General features: G+C 41.8%; 1 protein-coding gene across 1 annotated transcript in view; it reads right to left on the bottom strand.

The window, feature by feature from the left end:
* Positions 1 to 19,123, bottom strand: part of PARP4 (poly(ADP-ribose) polymerase family member 4) — a 72,795-nt gene that overhangs the window by 27,441 nt on the left and 26,231 nt on the right. The window contains exons 15-28 of the mRNA XM_066620892.1: positions 18,219 to 18,343; positions 16,677 to 16,808; positions 15,647 to 15,733; positions 14,763 to 14,927; positions 14,487 to 14,533; positions 12,994 to 13,075; positions 12,354 to 12,491; positions 9,079 to 9,271; positions 7,630 to 7,700; positions 6,666 to 6,853; positions 6,074 to 6,173; positions 5,217 to 5,387; positions 3,598 to 3,678; positions 693 to 773 (exon numbers count right to left, since the gene is read on the bottom strand). Coding sequence (XP_066476989.1) covers positions 693 to 773; positions 3,598 to 3,678; positions 5,217 to 5,387; positions 6,074 to 6,173; positions 6,666 to 6,853; positions 7,630 to 7,700; positions 9,079 to 9,271; positions 12,354 to 12,491; positions 12,994 to 13,075; positions 14,487 to 14,533; positions 14,763 to 14,927; positions 15,647 to 15,733; positions 16,677 to 16,808; positions 18,219 to 18,343 — 1,661 coding nt within the window. The remainder of the gene's footprint in view (positions 1 to 692; positions 774 to 3,597; positions 3,679 to 5,216; positions 5,388 to 6,073; positions 6,174 to 6,665; positions 6,854 to 7,629; positions 7,701 to 9,078; positions 9,272 to 12,353; positions 12,492 to 12,993; positions 13,076 to 14,486; positions 14,534 to 14,762; positions 14,928 to 15,646; positions 15,734 to 16,676; positions 16,809 to 18,218; positions 18,344 to 19,123) is intronic.

Genomic DNA, 19,123 nt, shown 5'->3' with positions numbered 1-19,123 from the left:
TACAGAAAATCCCAGTTTCAATGTCCACTACCTTGAGGTAGAGCTGGGAAAGATCCCTTTCTGAATCCTGCAGAGCCACAGCCAGTCAGTGTAGACAACACTAACCTAGATAGACCAGTGGTCTGACTTAGTACAAGTATCTATGATGGTCCTAAACCTCTAATCTAAATCAAGGAAGCAAATCAAATATTCCCTAATTATCCTTCTTGACAGAGTGAACTGGAAATGCTTTCTACATAAAGAGTCACTAGTTTTATCAGCACTCCAACAAATTAGCATTGGAAGCAGATTTTCTAAAAAAGATTATTTTGAACAGAAGAACTTTTAAAAGCTGCAGCTCACAGCTGCAGGAACCTTCTAAGAAGAGACATTTTTCCTTCTCTCTTCCACAAGAAAGGATGCCTCTTTTAAGCGAATCCTTGCTCCAACACATGCATGCATTGTTTTAAAAAAGCAAGAACTGGGAATGCTTTTTTCCTTCAGAATGGTCATTTTATCCACACGCAAATTTAATTTTAAATTAACATTTATTATTTTCTTTATGCGTTACTTATACATTTATGTATTATTTATACATTTATTGTTAATCAACAAGGATTCCTTTAACGGTGTGACAGCTTTCACACTAAAATTGCTGGCACACACAGCTGTTAAATGCTAACAACTTTTTTGAATTTTTCATGGTAGCTTACCTCATGTTCTGTTTCATTCTCATCAAGAATCCCTTGCTCATAATCCCTAATGAAGGCTCTTGCTGCAAGTTTATGTAGCATCTATATCAAGGAAAGAAAGCCAACATGATCACTAATATTTAAACATATTTCCCCACCCCCCATTCAGTTCTATTAGTAGATTTTATGTCTTCTAAAGTAGTTAACACAAGGCCTCTGATTTCAGGAAGTGGTATTTAGTATGTACTAACAGAGTGTGCATCATTTTAAAGGGCTAAGTGGGGGAAGGCAGCCTTGCCACACCTACACCCTTTTGACATTCTCTAAGATCCAGATAAGCTAGAAACATTTCTACCGCTAGGCCAACAAATGGCAACAGCATGGATCCAACAGAAGAGGAAAGTTATGCATCTCTTAATGCACAGGTGCACTGCCTTCTGCATCCCTTGCATATGCTGAACCTCCACCACATCATACTGGAGATGTCAGGAACCCTGAATTGGGGAATGAGGGCATAATGGTTTTACTACAGAGATGCAAGTCCTCTCTAGAGGCCAGGAACTAGCAAGATTGTATATGAAATCCCCACTTTCCCATGCCATGGTCCCAATCTGGACTGCTATCACACACACACACACACACACACACACACACACAGACAGACAGACAGACAGACAGACAGACAGACAGACAGCATGTTTGGCCCTGAAACAGTTGGTGGTGTCAGTGTGAGCAAACTGAATTCCTTGGATTGTTTAAATCCTTTCCATTTTGCATTCAAACCTGGCTATGGGACATCAACCATCTTGGTCACCCTGTTACATGATCTGTGCCAGGAGGTAGTGGGAGGGGTGAGTGTAACTCTCTTGATTCTTCTGGACCTTTCAGTAGCTTTTGATACTATCAATTGTGGCATCCTTATGGATTGGTTTATGGAGGTTGGATGGGGGGGAGTTCTGTTTTGCAGTGACTCTGGTCTCTCTTACTACTAGGACATTTTAGCTTTGTCCCATGGCCACTGGTATACAGAATGCCTCAGGGCTCTCAACTATCCCTAATACCGTTTAGCATCTACATAAAACCACTGGGAGACATCATATGGAGGTTTGGGCTGAGGCAAAATCAGTACACTGACAACACCCAGTTTGACTTCTTATTCCCAGCAGCTAGCTCAGAGAGGCGAAAGAAACAATGAACTGATTTGAGGCAGTTCCAGGTTGGATGAGAGCAAAAAGAATGAAACTTAATCCAGACAAGATGAAGATACAGTTCGCTGGGAAATCAACCAATTTAGATGAAGGTTTATAACCAGTGCCTGATGAGGCTGCACTTCCTCTACAAGGATGCAGTTTAGGGGTGCTCCTGGATTTATACTGACCCTGTATGTCCAGGTGGCAAGGTTATCAGGAACCCCTTTCATCAACTTTGGCTGATTCACCCATTGTGATCCTTCTTCAGGAAGGATCTAGTTTCAGACCTAGTTTCAATTACCTATTTGCTGGTAACAGGTAACTGTTACCTGGTTTGATGATCTGATGATGCAAAATATAGGGGCCATGTCGCTAATGGGGGCCAGGTGGGGAATGCACATCCTGCAACAGGTACAGTGGTTGTCTATTAATTTATGGGTTCAATTCGAGATGGTCGTTTAAAGCCCCTACACCAGTGGTTCTCACACTTTTAGCACTGGGACCCACTTTTCAGAATGAGAATCTGTCAGGATCCACCGGAAGTGATATCATGATCAGAAGCGACATCATCAAGCAGGAAAAATTTTAGCAATCCTAGACTGCAATCCTACCCACACTTTCCCAGAAGTAAGCCCCATTTACTATCATTGTTAAAAGCATGTACAGAGTAGCCTGTTAAAAGTACAGATCTGTAACATTTCCCCAATGCAGTCACATGCCTGATAGCATAAAGTCTAATATATTAAAAATATTGAAATGAATGGGGACCCACCTGAAATTGGCTTGCGACCCATCTAGTGGGTCCCGACCCATAGTTTGAGAAACATCGCCCTACACAGCTTGGTATCTTGGTTCCTTGAAATCTTAAGGAACCATCTGCTGTCATATTAAACTATTTGCTGCCATATTAAACATTAAGATCTTCTGAGGAGGCATTGCTCTTTGTGCACACAGCAAAGGGTCTTTTATAGTGGTCCACCAAGTGTGGAATGTACTACTATGAGAGTTGAAGGAAGCTCTACTCTCCACGTATTTAGAAGACAGGAGCTGACGGTTATGCCAGGCTTTTCGACTAGGATTATTACTGCAGAATAGTTACCTAATTGATTGTTTTTATTGTCCTACCGATCTTTTGATGTAGCATTCCAATGGGATATAAATGTGAATTAATCAAAAGGGGTCGTGCTTCCAGGTGCCCCATTGCTAGATACCACGATTTAATAATAGGCAACTGTATCGCAATGTCTATTTCTACTGACTTTTATTCAGGCCAGTTACACAATAAGGCAAAGTGAGACTGATGCCTCGGGGACAAATTATCATGAGTGGGAAGGTGGCATAGGAGTAGAATCCCTATGCACCCCATTTATCACACTTCCCCCAGCTGTTGCCTATTATTAAATTGGGGTCTCTAGCAATGGGGCACCTGGAAGCCAGACCCCCTTTGATTAATTCACACTTATATCCCATTGGAATCTACATCTACCACTCTTCCCCCACCTGCTTCAGTACCATGAGAGTGAATTAGCTAGATCATCTCCCTACTGCTCTCCCTGCTAGAGCAGGGCCTCCTTCTAAGGACTATTCTGAGACCTGCAGCGGCCTGTAAAGTGGGTTGCCAGAGTGGAGAGCACCATGAACTGCATTGCGACCCACCACAGAGGATGAAGTGGGTTGTGGTGCTGAAAGGGAACCCCTACAATAGGTTTTTATTCATTAGCCCCAGCCCAACTCACTGTTCCTGTTGTCTTCTGCAGCTCAGTAGTAGACACCATTGTCTGCAATTCTTGGTTATCTATTAATGCATTTAAAGTAGCCTGCAAGGAAAAAAAGAAACTTTTAAACTTTTTTTCTTTTATGTCATGGTAACATTGAAATTTATTTCCATATCAATACATCAAACAAGACAACACCTGAAATGTACAAATATATCTATTAATACATTTTCTCATAGCCACTGATGATATAATTTATTACATTACTTTTAGTGCAAGTATTATTATTATTATTATTAACAGTATTTATATACTGCTTTTCAACAAAAAGTTAACAAAGTGGTTTACAGAAAAAAATCAAATAACTAATGCCTAAGTATGAGGGCATATCTATCCATAGCCTAGTGCAGTGGATCTCAAACTTCACAGGAGTTTTATTGCAGGGGAGGGGACGAGGGCAATGACACAATCCCCAGGTTCACATCACTAAAGGGAGTGACAGGGGGGTTGCTTTTACTTACTATAGCCTGCTGCAGGAGTTGTTGGGAGCACCGTGCAGTCCTCCGCAGGGTTCCCCGAGGTTTAGAACGCTGAAAAGAAGAGATCACAAAGCACTTTCTAGTTGTAATAGGAAACAGGAAGCGCTTTGTGATCTCTTCTTTTCAATGTTCTAAAACTCAGGGGGCCCTACAGGAGGCCACACGTGGCTCCCTGCAACTCCTGCAGCAGCCTGTAGGAAGTAAAAGCACCTCTGTCTCACCACTGTTAGCAATGTCCCCTGCCCCCCCCCCCCCCAGGGACTGGGGAGAGCTTTACACAATCTGGTGGGTTGTGAACCACCAGTTTGAGAACCACTGGCCTAGCATGTTTATTCAGTATCTTTGTGTTCACAAAAAAAATGAACTGCTTCTGTTTCAAATGTTGAGTAATATAGGTAGTGGCTGCAAAATACGTTTTTAAAAAATCATATTGCAACCCCAGAACCCCCAAATCAAAGTGCTGAACTAAAAATGCAATCCTATACATCTTTACTGAGAAGTCAGTACCATTATTAGGACATGAACCCAAGACCTTCTGTATGCAAACCATGTCACTACCATTGAGCCATTGCTCTTCTCTGAAATGTAGTTTTATCTGGCTGACATTATAAGCTCGTTGATTTTAAAATTCAGAAAAAAACAAGAATTAGTCATTGGCTTTATCCTGCTACAAATATTTATACACTGTCTTTCAAAAGAAAAACAATACACACACACAGACAGCGCAATCCTATCCTGCACTGGAACAGGCAAGCAAGGGGGCTTGCATTGTATTCAGTGAGAGATAGGGCGCCAAAGTGGTTCAGCTGGCATTTCCCAAACTGTGGGTCACAAGCTGATGTGCTGTGTGTTCTAAGGTTGGGCCCTCCCATTCACGCTTTTGTCCAGTTGGCTCCAAATTGGAGCTCTCCAGCTGCAATTGGAGACTGCTCCCAGGTCATACTAGGCCTGGGACACACTCCACAAGGCCTCCACAGGCTTCAGAAAACCTCTTGGAAGCAACAGGAAGCAACTTCTGGTTTACACCTACCACTTCATGTCTATGAGGGTTTGTCATTGAAAAAAGATTATGACCATTTTGCTTTGTTTCTCAATTCTCACCTGCGTGCAATGTGAGATAAATCCATAGATTAGAAGACGTTCATGATTAAACAGGGACTGAATCTGAGCAGGGGCATACGTTAGCTCAGGTGCGTTGGTATCAAACTGTTGCCATTTAATAGAAACAGCACTGCATGCTGGGGAATACATTCTAGTTGTCTGACTTTTTATCTGAATGCAGAGATGAAAACAGATAATTAAGACTTGTTTGTCATATATATATATATATATATATATATATATATATATATATATATATATATATATATATATGAACAACGAATATACATAAAAACAAAAAAGACACACCAGAATTACTGTATATGATTCTCATTTTTGTATGAAACTTTTTGGTAGGATATTTCAATGTTTACAATGGCCCCCTTTCCTTACAAATTGTTACACTACAAAGCCTTGAAGTTGGGGCTTCAATTTTAAATAAATAATCCTTAGGAGAGGAATAAACTGTCCTTTTCTCTTCCCCTACTTCCCTTTTTGTGCTTACACTTTGTTTACAAACCACTAGTTGGAAAGTGCTCCTCCTTCCCTTAGCTGTAACAGCCTTCAAAACTCTCTGCTTGCTGCTCTATTCACTCTCCTTCATAAAAACACTTTTCTTTCCAAAGTCCTGGCTTTCTCACATTGCTTGCCTTTCAAGATACTTTGCTACTCAGACCTAAGATCTAAAGTGATATACACTTGCCATTAACTAATCTGAGCCTGTTCTATTGAATAGATAGCTTTCTACTTCTCCAACTGGTCAGAGCTAGCTATCCTGGCATAAGTGTAATGCAAGTTGATGCGCTAATACAGTGAGCATCACTGTGGCATTTGGAAATAATATTAAAGGTACTTACCTTTGTCTCCCAGTTATACTTTGATTTTGCATCAAAATATTCAAAGGCTCCAGCTCCATACTGGGACAAAGATCTCAGCATGTGACGGTTTGCTGCGGGACTAATATAATATGTGATGCTTTAAGTAAATGGCAAATTTTAAGAGCTTTTAAACACTGCAGCAGAAAATCAAACTGAGAAAGCAATATTACTATTTTTCTTAATATACCTGAACATACTTCAGTTGAATTACAAAGGCTGCTCTTAATATTTTTAGCAGAAGGTGGGCAAAGGGAGCAAGAACTTTTGGGAAGACTCAGGCTCAGTAGATCTGAATAAATAAGTTCACAAATTCAACTTCAAGCATATCCAGTTAAAAGAATAAGAAGCAGGGTTGGGAAAGAAACAGAACATTGCTGCCATCGGCTCAGAATGGACAATGGACTCAGAATGGACTAAGCCAGATGGACGCAACTATATAGATGGAGCTAATAGTATGTGCAGAGGTGACCTCCAGGACTGGCCCCTCCACAGGATGCAATGCATGTTCTGGTGGCATGGCTGCATCAGTGGGGGAGGAAAAGGCTAGGACTGGGCCTCAAGGTGCACTTACCCAACTCCACATGTGAATATTCTGGTGTGATGTGTATTTTCCTTCACCATCTGCAGAGTCAGACCTGCATTCTGAATATGCCCATCAGAGATAAGAAGAATGTTCCGCTTGCATTTAGAAGGATACAGCAAATTCAGGTAACGCAAAATTTTCCATAAATCAGAGTTTCCCATTGTAGCTGTAGCAGACTAAGGGGGGAGGGGAGGAACATAAAGGTAATGATGTAGTGGTTACTGCATTGACTAGGATACGGGATCCCAGTTCAAATCCCCAATCAATTACAAAACTCATTAAGTGAGCTTAGGTGAGTTACCATCTCTCAGCCAAACCTACTTCAAAGGGTTGTTATGAGGATAACATGGGGAAGCAGAAGGAAAGAATCATGACACCACACTGAGCTCCTTGGAGGAAGGGCAGGATGAAAATGTACTCAGATCAAATATGAGGAATAAAAATGATCTCCTCTGCCGGATCCAGAGCCCTCTTCTGGGCCTCCTGGCCCAACATGAGGCTGTATTACTCTGCACAGGCTATTTAGCCAGCACAGAGTCAAGTAGACCCAATGCAGAGCTTCCTCCCTTACCTGGAGAAGGGACAAATGTCCCCTTCCCCCGAGGAGCTGGCAGCTGCTCCCTTCGGCCATAGGATGAAGTGGCAACCATTTCAGTGCTGCTGCTCCTGTGGGCATCAGGCAGCTCAGGATTGGACTGCCTAGCTGCAAACCTCTACACATTTTCCTGAGAGTAAGCCCTATAGAACATACTTCTCGTATATGTTACTTACATACTTCTGAGTATATCTGTATACAATAGTGCTGTAAACCTGGAAGCTAATAATGAAGCTTAGATGGTAAACTGTTTTGTTTTTAAAGACTGCAAATCCTGCCATGTAATGGGGGATGCTTAAGGCTTTGGATGTACTAGAAAAAACTCACAGGTACAAACACACACTTTTTTTTGTTTACCATAATAAACTGCTTCACAAGCTTGAACTCCACAGGGTAGCCTTCCGGACTGAAAGGAAATTCTATGAAATCTAGACAATGAAAAAGAGAATTTACTTAAAACACAACATTTTAGATCTTTACAAAGAATGGCAGCATTATAATAATTGCAGTAGTAAAATTTAACTAAATGTTTTCATTAGGGCTTTCATACAAATAATTTTACTTTATTAAACATGAGATTTGGTCAATTAATCAATCTATTTAATTTGCATAAATCTAAATTAAGCCCCACCAAGTTCAATTGAGCTTATTTTCTATGCAATCTACTGAACTGCAACCTAATCACTTGTTCAGATGTCTTGGTAGTGGGGAGCACTAACATTCTTTGCTGAGCTGACTCCTCAAGGAGATAACCAGCAAAAGAGATAGAGATTTGAGACTCTAACACCTGTATCTAACAACACTTTATCCATATTCTCTTGGCCAAGGGAAGGAAAACAGCAATTGCTAATTCAAAGTGGGGGGCTATACCTCTTCTAAAATGGTGTCCAATTAATAAGAATAACTTTAAAAATTGTGTTAAAGATTTATACATCAATTAATCCATTTGATGGTCTAAACATTACAGTCCTACAGGCTCTCTCTCCAAAAATGAGGTAGATTTTATTATTAAAATTGCAACTTATCCCATACAGGTATAACCTAATTATCCACGGATTTTTTTATCCTCCGTTTTATGTCAAAGTGATGAGAAGGGCCCTTTAATTTCAAGGGAAAGTCATTTAACAAAAGCCTCTCTTTAACAAAAGAGAGGGTGGCCAGCTGACAATCCATCAATCATTCTCTCTTCAGGTGCTTAGAACAGCTTCACTCCAAGGCAAGCTTCACTCCCTTCTCCCTGAGCATGGGAAAGATAATCACTTTGCTTTCTTTCCCAGCACTGAGCTCTGGGTGAAAGGAAGCGTCCCTAGCTCTGAGTGAAGCCTTTCTAAGTGCCTGGAGAGAGACTGATTGATAGATTGTCTGCCTTTGCTTTTCATCACAAAAGTCAGCAAGGCTGTTTCTAAATCGCCTGGCAAAGAGACATTTTTAAAAAAATGGATTTGCTTTAATACGATTTTTGCCATCCAGGTGAGTTCAGGGAATGGAACCCTTGCGAATAACAAGACTCAGCCTGTACTACTTACAAATTTTTCAAAAACGTACACATCTTAAGGTTTCAGTAATGAACTATTTACAGTGTAATTCATTCATTTAAATTCAGATCATTCAGAAACTAGAAATCTTTACTCAGTGGAAAGCCCTGATAACTTATGTCTACTTTTTCAAATTATCAGAATGTCACAACAATACAGCTGCTCATTCCAGTTAATCCCTTGCAGTCTCCCCACTATCAAATTACTATGTTTTTACATACAATACAGTTGTTTATGTTTTTATATTTTTTATATATAAAAGGCATCTTACTTGTGCCAAATTTGATAACTCTCAGTCTTGTAAAATTAGCTAAGCCCAGAGCGTGTAATGCAATCTGCTTGGCGTGCTGCATTTCAGAGCCTGCCATAGAATTGGAGCAATCTAGGCAAATAATGGTTTCTCCAGAGGTGCTGAGGGGGTCCAATGCTGCTTCAAATTCAGGTTGAAATACAAGCATACATGCCTAAAAAAGAAAAAAGAAAGATGGAGGACAACAGCAAAGCAAGCAACAAGAACATAAGAAAAGCACAGACAGATCAGGTCAAAGATCCATCTAGCCCAACATCCTATTTCCCACAGTAACCATCAGTTACCATAAGCCGATAGATGGGCCAATACAGGCTGTGTGGCCAATAGATGACCAATAGATGGGCTGTGTCGAAACCCATCAGCAACTTGCCTCTGTGAACCCCACAAGCAGGAGAGAAAGACATATTTCTCTCCATTCATTGCTCCTCTGCAACTGGTATTCAGAAGCATACTGCCACTGAACCTGGAGATGGTGCATCGTCATCATGACTAGTAACCATTGATAGATCTTTTATCTAGGAAAGCTACCCAGGCTTGTAGTCATCAACAAGTCTAGAAGCAACAAGTTTGGGTGAAGAAGTAAAATCCTAGATTACTGCAATGCTGGAGATACCAGGTAGATGGCCACAATGAGAAAGCAGCAGGGACAGTCATGGCCAGTAACACTGAGGTCAGGACAGACTGAGATCAGGCAACACTTTGGTCAAAGACCAAAGACTGACAAAGGACTTTGGTCCTATTGTTATGCCTGTTATGGCACTGCCATTCCACTGCCACATATGGGGGGGAGGGGAAACTGTTCTTGTGTTTTGACATGTATTCAGAACAGGTTGAGAATGCTCAGGGGGCATCATTGGAGGAGGTTATGCACTAAGGTGTGAGCCTTGATCTGACATTACTGCAGCAGTGAAGTGCAGCTCTGATGGCTGGTGACTGGCGCAACATCGCTGATCAGCCGGGCAGTAGCCCGAGCAGCCCTGTAAGGGTGAAAGTGGATCTGTGGCCTGGCTAGGTACACAGAAAGAAAGATACGAATCTGCACCCATGGAAGGAACTGGGTGTTGGTGGTCACTAATGTTATTGGTTACCAGCCACTCCAGTTGGGCAGGTAAACCACCAGCACCTGACTAACAGAGGGCGGGTTGGGTCCAGCTTTTAAAAAGAGGCCTGCACTAGACAGAGAGGGAGAGACAGTGGCTAGAGGAGCAGGCTGGCTGAAGAGAACTGTGGGAGGGAGGAAGATAAGAACAGTAGGAGCTACCTTGGCTCCCCTGCAGAGAGGAAGAAAAGCCATTGGGCCTAGCCCTTGGTAGAGAGTCAAAGAGAGTGCCCAAGACTCTCAGGGCACTCTTGCCTATGGAAATGGCAGGGCATGGAGCCCCAACAATCTGGACTCATATCCCAGGGCAGGAATGGGAGACCCTAGTGAGCCAACAGACATCTTGGAGCCTGAGGTACCCTGGGAGGCCCCACCTCAGGCAATGCAATTGAAGGTGGGTTTCCGCATAGTTCATTTACCCAGGACCCCTAGTAGGACAAGGTCAAAGACAACTTGGGGAGGGGAGGAAAATGCTCTCCTTTTTTCTGCACCTGCCAGGACATTTGGGCAAACAGACAAAAACTTCAAGCACAGTTCCCATATCTGAACTGTTATGTTGTTGGGGTTTGTGGACTCCCTGGAGGTGGAGCTTCCTCCTTGTGATGAGGAGGCAGACATGACCGAAGGGACGGACATTAGCCTAATTCTTGCCCAGCCCTCAGGTTTAAGAGGACCCACCGAGGGTATATTGTCCAACATTTCCTAAAAACCAGAGGCTGGCACTGGTGACAGACAAACCAAAGTACATTACAGCACAGAGAAGTACTTGAAAGAAGGAGCACAAGCCTAACAGAAGGTTCATATCCTTCAGATGGATATAGAAATATGTTTCCTAGAAACTGGAAATAGATCAGGTCAGTCTAATATGCCCCTCATAATATAACCCTGTAAGGTGTTGCATGATATCCCAGACTGAGGGCACAATCCTAACCAGGTCTACTCAGAAGTAAGTCCTATTTTGTTCAATGGGGCTTACTCTCAGGAAAGTGTGATTAGGATTGCAGCCTGAGTTACTTGTGTTACTTTCACAGAATGCTGCTGAAATGAAGACAAAGTAAAGCTCCCCCCCCCATTTCAATTGAGAGATTAAAGCACATGCTTAACTCTCCTAGGGAAATCAATGCAAGTTATCCAAGTTTAATCTGGACTAAAATACATTTTTATTTCTTGTTCTGCATACAGCTGTTGCTCCCTTGGTTGACCTTGACTTTGTTGCACCTTATGTCCTACTGAATGCTGAGATAATCACAGGACTATTATCTCACTTGATGAGTTTTAGATGTTATTCACTCCCAAACTTTTTTGCTCCTACTAAAGGATTTTGGGATATGAGTAGCTTGCCCACAGACATGTGTGGGCTGTGGAAGGAACAAGGACAGAGTAGGCCAGAGCTGCCAAAACCCCACTCTCTGACTCCAACCGTATCCTGAACTCAAGTCTGAAAGATACTACAGAATATAAAGAGTCTGAAATCTTCCAAATAGTACAATAGTTTTTGGCAGGTAAAAATTACAGGGTGTTTCAACATTCTTCTCGTTTCCTAGAATTGCAGAAATTATTTGTCACAGTATATTCTGAGCAAACAATAGCTTGGGTGCCTGAGCAAACAATTGCTAGCTTACAGTTCAATCTTAATGGTCGTGGCGCCTGGAGGAACAGTGATGCCAAAATGGTGACCACAGTATCCTGTGGGTGCTGGGAAGCCACCAGTGGTCTCCTTGGGAGAAAGGGACATTCATTCCCTTCCCCCTGTGGTGCAGGCCCACAATGAGGCTTCTTAAGTCTATGCCAGCTATTTTGCCGGTGCAGACAACCTCCATGACGGGCTTTTCAGCCTCACATGGCAGATAAGATCTGGCAGAGGAGGCCACAGCTGGTACCATCCCCCTCCTGGGCCAGTGCCTCCCCTGCCCTGGAACGCCTCCCCCCCCCCAACAACTGCACTGCCGCCCAGCGGTCTTTATCTTCCTTCAGGTGGCGTCCTTCCAGCACTGGGCCTAGCACGAACTGGAACTGGCCTGACTCTGGCGCTTCTTACTTTAAGGGTGCCATAAATGTGCTTTATAGCAAGTTTACGATATCTAGTGCTGGAGCTCAGTGGCCTTTAGGATTGGGTACTTATTTGTGGTAGGATTACCTCACTCTCTTTGTTTGGATGCTTTTCCACCCACATTCTGGGCAAATGCACGTCACCAATCAGTATTTCCATCGCAAAGCCACTCGTGTCTAAGGAACTGTCCTCCACAGTATGGATCACAGCTTTACAGTCTGTTTTCTGAATTGAAAGAGAAGAGAGAGAGGAAAAACTTACATTATTTGCATCCAATAATGTATTTGCATCCTTTTGAGCTGAGATTAGTTGAGCGAGCATAGCAAAATAAGACCAGACACAGGAGCAACTTGGCATTGATCTGGCAGCTGAATCTAATCTTTTTACTCTGGCAAGAATGCAGAGTCCCTAATGTTGCACACTGGATCCATGTAAGAGTATGGGCAGGAGGAAGACCTCCTCTACTGTGCATTGTGACTCAATTGTGCAATATTCTATGAGCTTTATCAAATTGATTTTTATACAGGTTTTTAGTATAGTGTTTAGTATAGCCACATTAAACCAGTGAAACAGAAGAAAATCAATGTATGCATGACCAGCTTGCCAAATGCACAACCATGAACATTCCTTTTAAAACAGGAAATGCAAGTCTGCCCACCTTCTCAACTGCTGCTGTTTGCGAACACCCTCCTGTTCCCAGAAATAGATACCAGGAAAATAAACTTACCTTTATTTTAAGCTGATGTGTCCAGCTGGTAATATGAATAATTTCAAAGGGCATTTCAACAGACATTTCCAAAGAGAAATCCCTGCCAACAGATAAAGTGGAGTTCTATTTTGTATAATAGGTCCTGACTGGCAAGGAAAGCAATATATTTCATAAGTAACATTACAGTCCATTTCCACTGTTTCACTAGATGTCAACATAAAGGTATTACTGTGTATACAGAGAACTTAATCTGCATTTTTTCTTCAAAAACTAGAAAAGGGCCTCTAGGAAACTATTTTTAATTTCCTTCAACTGGCCATGGGCCCTTTTTATAAATTGTTGCTGGTTGCTCTTTTAAACTTTTTATCTGACTGCTTTTTTAAGATGTCTGTTAATATGTTTTTACCTTGTTTTAAATTATGTTTTTAATGTGTGTTTTAATGATTGTTGTAAGCCACCTTGGGTCCCTTTGAGGAGAAATGCAGGATATAAGTAAATAAAATAAAAATAGATGACAGGAAGTGGTTATATTTTTTTTAATGCATTATGTTTTTTGTTCTAGTTTCAGCTGCACAGAAAGATATTAAGGATCCAAACAGAAACACACTTACTAGGGTAAAACGTCCCACTGAACCCAGAGAAATATATGTGGGCATATGTTTTATGCTATTCATATTTATTGGGAAGTGTTAAGACACCTCCTTATACAGTAACCCTCTGTACCGGCCCGAGAAGACTGAACACCATCGTTTGATGTTTTACTCAGTTAATAAGACTTGACAGCCATGGATAACTCCACACAGGAATGTCATGAAAAAGCATATTAGAAGCCATGAGAATCCAGTGAACATGGGTAGATCTATTAATGGCTATTGGCTACAACTAAAAGAAACCTTGGTACAGAAACAATATTCTTCTGAATAGCAGTTGCTGAGAAATAGCAGACAAATTATTGTGTTCGTGTCCTGCTTATGGGTAATCCTGGAAGCATTAGACTGGCCATTATGGAGAATAGGATGTTGGATGAGATTAACTTTTGATGTTGTTCAGCAACTCTCATGATTTCAATTCAGTTTAAATATCAAAACAAGCTGCATTTGAAGACTCATATGCACAACATATTTAAGATTTTGAATTTATTCTCACTCCCATCCAGTCATCAATTTGGGACCCAAACATCTCCAACAGTGCTGATGCAGCCGTGCAATTGCACTACTTCCTGGGGTGGTAAGGGAACGTTTGGGGCTGCATTGAGGCTGCATGAGTACTGGAAAGTTGGACAGGACTGGGCCCTCAGACTCTTAAACACTAGCACACTGGTTTGGGTCAAACTTGTAAAGTTGTAGAGAAATTTGTTTGAAACATTTCATGGATCTAAGAAATAAAAACTAAGGATTCCATGCATGCGGTGATGTGCGTGTGAAAGAAATGTTTAATTCTGTAATTTTAAGGTAAATTACCTTACCTTTAAAGCACACCATTTCTGTTAAATATTCAATAAAGCTGCTTACCCTGGTTGTGTTCCCACTTGCTTAATGGAAACTTTTCTTACTATATCCTAGTTAAAAATTAAAAAACAAAACAAAAGCTATTTATGGTTACAATAAAATACACAGGTGTAGACAACAGAATTTCTCTTAACAAATTAACAACAGAACCAAATATGGAATATTTCTCCATCTCCTTTCTTTTACCGATCCATATTTGTCTTTAAGAGTTAGAGATTCTTGTGTTGCTGACATTACATAACACAAGGAAAATGCCATTTCCGATTTAAATATACCAACCTGTGTGTTTTCATTTAACGCTTTGTCTTGTTGCCAAGGTGCCACAGCAGCAGGCAGGTGGAAAGAAAGGCTTCCTTTCTCATAGCTGAGCTCCGTAATGTAGGTGATTTTGATTAGGACCTTGACAGAAGGTGGCAGGTTTCCAACAGAAACTGTGAAAATATCCTATAGAACCGTAAAAGCACAGTTTTATAAGCAATAACTGCTTCATTTTATCAGAAGCTAGTATACAAAAATTCTGCCTACTTGCATTATTAATTCAAATCAAGATAACCATGAAAATCTATATAATCACAAGAACGCTGAAAACTACTACTAATAGCTCACTGCAATATCCTGTTTGACACCTATGCTGGGTCAGGTGCCTCCAGTTACTGAAATAAATGGAAGGATCTTTTTCCCTACGTTAAATTGTTGGTCATCTGAGAGGGCAGTCCTATGTGCCCCAACAGTAGCAAATACGCTCAAGTACCCAAGTTGTGGTACTGCCTCTCCTAGGCGGTTAGGCTGGAACCTTGCATTTTGGCACCAACTAAAAATGCTTATCTTATGTGTTATCTTTGACCTGTGAAACTATTTTGCTGTTCCCACTGGTGTCTTGGCTACTGTTTTTGCTCATTATTTTATTTTCTCTTGTTGGGCGCCATTTTGGAAATCCTGTTATGGGAAGGAAGGGTGCTGGATAGAAATCTTTTAATTAATAATATATTTTAATTACATATTAATTTAAGTACATTTGATTAATAGTACATCAAGGACACCTTTACTGGCAGATTATAGCTATAGCTTTCCATTCAGATTGTTTTATTTTTTTAAAAAAGAATGGAGACCAGTATCTGCTGCATCCCATAGTATATATGATAAATATATCATGTTGCCCCTACAGGTCCATCCTGATCCATCAAGTATGCTCCATCGCCTCGGCTGACAGCTTCTCTGTATTCATGGTGTGCCGTTTCCTTCTCTTTTACCTGAAATTAGGAATTGTTTCAAAATTAGTATCATAAAATAAAATTATAAAACACAATGAAATGTATAAAATGCAACAAAAAAGTGATTTTCCTGCAATTTTACATCTGTTCAGAAATCTGGGAAAGCAGGGTTGTGGGAAAACTCTCCTTGCCATTTGGCAGGACAGGACAGACAACCAGTTTACTAAATGATTATTTTTCCTTGGTTTTTTTTTTTATCTCAAAAGGAGAAGCTCTTTAAGCCATTTTTGCCCAGCCCACAGGCATACACATTTGGTTCCTGTTGTGTATGTGCAACATTGGGCTGAAAAGGCTGAAGGCCAAAGGAGCAGATTAGGGCCCAAATCCTAACCCACTTTCCAGCACTGGCATAGTGGTGCCAATGGAACATACGCTGCATCTTGCAGTTAGGTGGCACTCACAGAGGCCTCCTCAAAGTAAGGGAATGTTTGTTCCCTTGGAGCTGGAAAATGGGTTAGGATTGCACCCTAAGTTACTCTAGTGGGAGTGAGGACACAACACTTAATTCCTTACTCGAAGAAGGCAGAACAAGCTATGTCTTCAAAGAACATTCTTCTGCTCTTTGAGGGTATGCTCAAAGAGTGTTCATATCAGTAGAGAAAATACACACCCCTAGGAGTCTCCCTCTCCTTAATCTAATACTTGGCAGCATCAGCAATGAGTACAGTCAGTTGGCAGCTTAAGGCATTTGGGTGGCTTAAGAGGGAACCAAGCCAAACCCTGGACCCCAGTTCCTGAATTCTCCCTTATATTCTCTTTGTGCTTGAGAAACTAACAAAGGAGGGTGGATTAAATGTCATGCAACTGATGCAAGTGGCACCTGCTTGCTGAGGAAAGCAGGTCTTTTACTTGGAGAAGGTTCCATGAAGGTCTGTTACTCAGTTCATGACAATCTTCCCCTTCCACCTCTACATCATCTTACCTCTCCTATTATATGTTTCCCTTTAATGAAAGCCTCAAATCCACAGACAGCAGCAGTATCATCCAAAGGAAAGACATATTTGGCTTCAATGGGAGTACTAGTTTGATTTTCATATGTCTGAAACACCACTACCTGAAATAAATAAATGCATTTCTTTAGGACTCTTATCAAGTAAACTCTAAGTCACGGTTTCCAATATGTTTTCTACAGAAGCATCTGCCCTCCCAAACTTGGTGGGAACAGTCTGCACACTGTTGCTACAGCTGCCACACCAGTGGCCCAGGTCTTGTGCTGATGGAGCACAAGTTCCATCACCACAAGGTCTGGATAGGATTGGGCCATAAATATAGTCAAAGATCACTTTCTGAGAAACAGTTCTGACACGGTACTGTAGCAAGCTTAGCAATGCATGTGGATATTACAGAACAAGACCAAATAATATATGGAAGACTAAACACATGTGTCTGACCCCCCCCCTCACATTTGTGCAGTGTCTGTTGCTCCAGAAACTTCCATTTTCATTTTTTCAAAACAGTTTAGAGTGCAAGAATAACACGTGCTCAAATTCCTGAGGATTAAAAAAATGCCATTTATAATGCAACCTTTCATCTACTTCTTGTTGGGGTTGGGCTCAGCCACTCGTCCCCAATCCCTGACTTACCACTCCAGACGGGCCCAAGGGGGGAGGGGGTGCAGCAGGTTAGCCCAGGGGGTGACTGGGCAAACTCCCAGACAGGGCTGGGGCCCCAGGAAGAGACTGGCTGCAAGCACAGACCCTCTAGAGTTGCAAAGGAATGGGAGGATGGGCTGAAAGCCCTGCCCCATCTTGAGCCTGCCAGGGAGGAAGGGGTAGAGGCGGGTGGGGCAGCCAGGCTTCCTCAAAAGGGAGAGGGCCTGTGATGACAAGCGAGAGAGGTGTGCTGGCAGAAGGGAGCCACCACCTGAAAGCTGGAAACTCTACCCCAACACTGAGGAGGAACAGGGTGATGTGAACCCCCTCCCCCAGTGGCAGTCTAAGGCCCTACTCTGCTGGACCAACCCCAGGAGGGGAACCACAAAGGCAATCCCACCTTGAACCCACAGGTGTTTGAGTACCCTGCCAGCTGGGGCGCCCCGCTAGCAGACGGGGGCGTGACAATCTAAACCAAGGGTATCAAATTCATTTCATACAGAGGGCCGAATAGTATTCATGATGCCTGCTGAGGGCTGGAGGTGATGTCATTACACAGGAAGTGATGTCATTACACAGGTCAAAACCAGAAATAAACACTCTGTTCTTGTGGAGGAACTCATTGGCTGCAAATGACAGGAGAGAAGATACAGAAATCTTGATCATATTTCAAGATATGGGAGAGCCCAATTATCATGCTGGCCACCCTTTCAGCAGTGTCACCTCAGCATTGCTCAGGAGCTGAGAGTCCAAGGGCCAGATAAAAAGCTTCTGGGGCCACATCCGGCCCCTGGGCCTTAAGTTTGACACCCCGATCTAAACAAAGAAGAACTCAATAAAATCTTCAACAATTCACACGCTGCTTGCATTACCTCTGCTACAAAATCTATAACTCTTCCTTTGATATGAACATCTCTAAGAGGAATTGGATTTCCAGATCTGTCCAGAAGACCAGGAGTTATATCATTCAACAGTTTTCTGCTTGGTATTTCATAATCTAAACAAGAAACATTTAAGGAAAGGATAACTGAAAACAAGCACATTCTACTATACGGGAGCAAGATAAGGCAATGAAGAAACAAAGTACAGCTGGAGAAATGGACATACTGTAGACGGCAAGTTTCAGTGACAGAGAGAAAGGGAACAACCAAATACAGCAAGACAATAGCAAGAAAATAATTCATTTGGCGCAGCCCCCAAATCCAGCACCTTGTTTTTCACAGTAACCAGATTATGGAAACCTCACAAGCAGGGCAGGAAGGCAGCAGCCGTCCCAACTCTACTGCCAGCAACTGGCATTCAGTGATATACTGACTCTGAGCCCAAGCCTATGCATGTCTACTCAGAAGTAAATCCCATGCAGTCAATGGGGCTTGCTCCCAGGAAAGTGTGGCTAGGATTGGGCTGCCAGTTTTTTAAAAACGTATATTCTTTTTTACAACACCTTTCATCAAAAATTACATAAACAAAAACAAAAAAGAATCTTTATTATAGGAAGAATAATTCCTAATTGTACAATTATAATTATTTATAATTACACATTATGAAGTTTGATTGTATAATATAATTATTCTTAATTATACATTACAATGCTGCATTGTAGTTGCTAATTGCTTAGAAAGATAAGAAGTCAGCTTTTCTTCATCATTTAAAGACCTAGCCCAGTGGTTCCCAAATGTTCCAGGGTTACAACACCCTGTAGATACTGAGCCTGTCACAGCAGCACCATCACCCAGCTATCCTGAGCGCCATCATCTTGAACTGCACACAATCTTGC

Source organism: Tiliqua scincoides, chromosome 3, assembly GCF_035046505.1.
Source record: "Tiliqua scincoides isolate rTilSci1 chromosome 3, rTilSci1.hap2, whole genome shotgun sequence".
In the NCBI taxonomy this organism is placed as follows: Eukaryota; Metazoa; Chordata; class Lepidosauria; order Squamata; family Scincidae; genus Tiliqua; species Tiliqua scincoides.
This window is presented reverse-complemented; position numbering and strand designations above follow the sequence as displayed.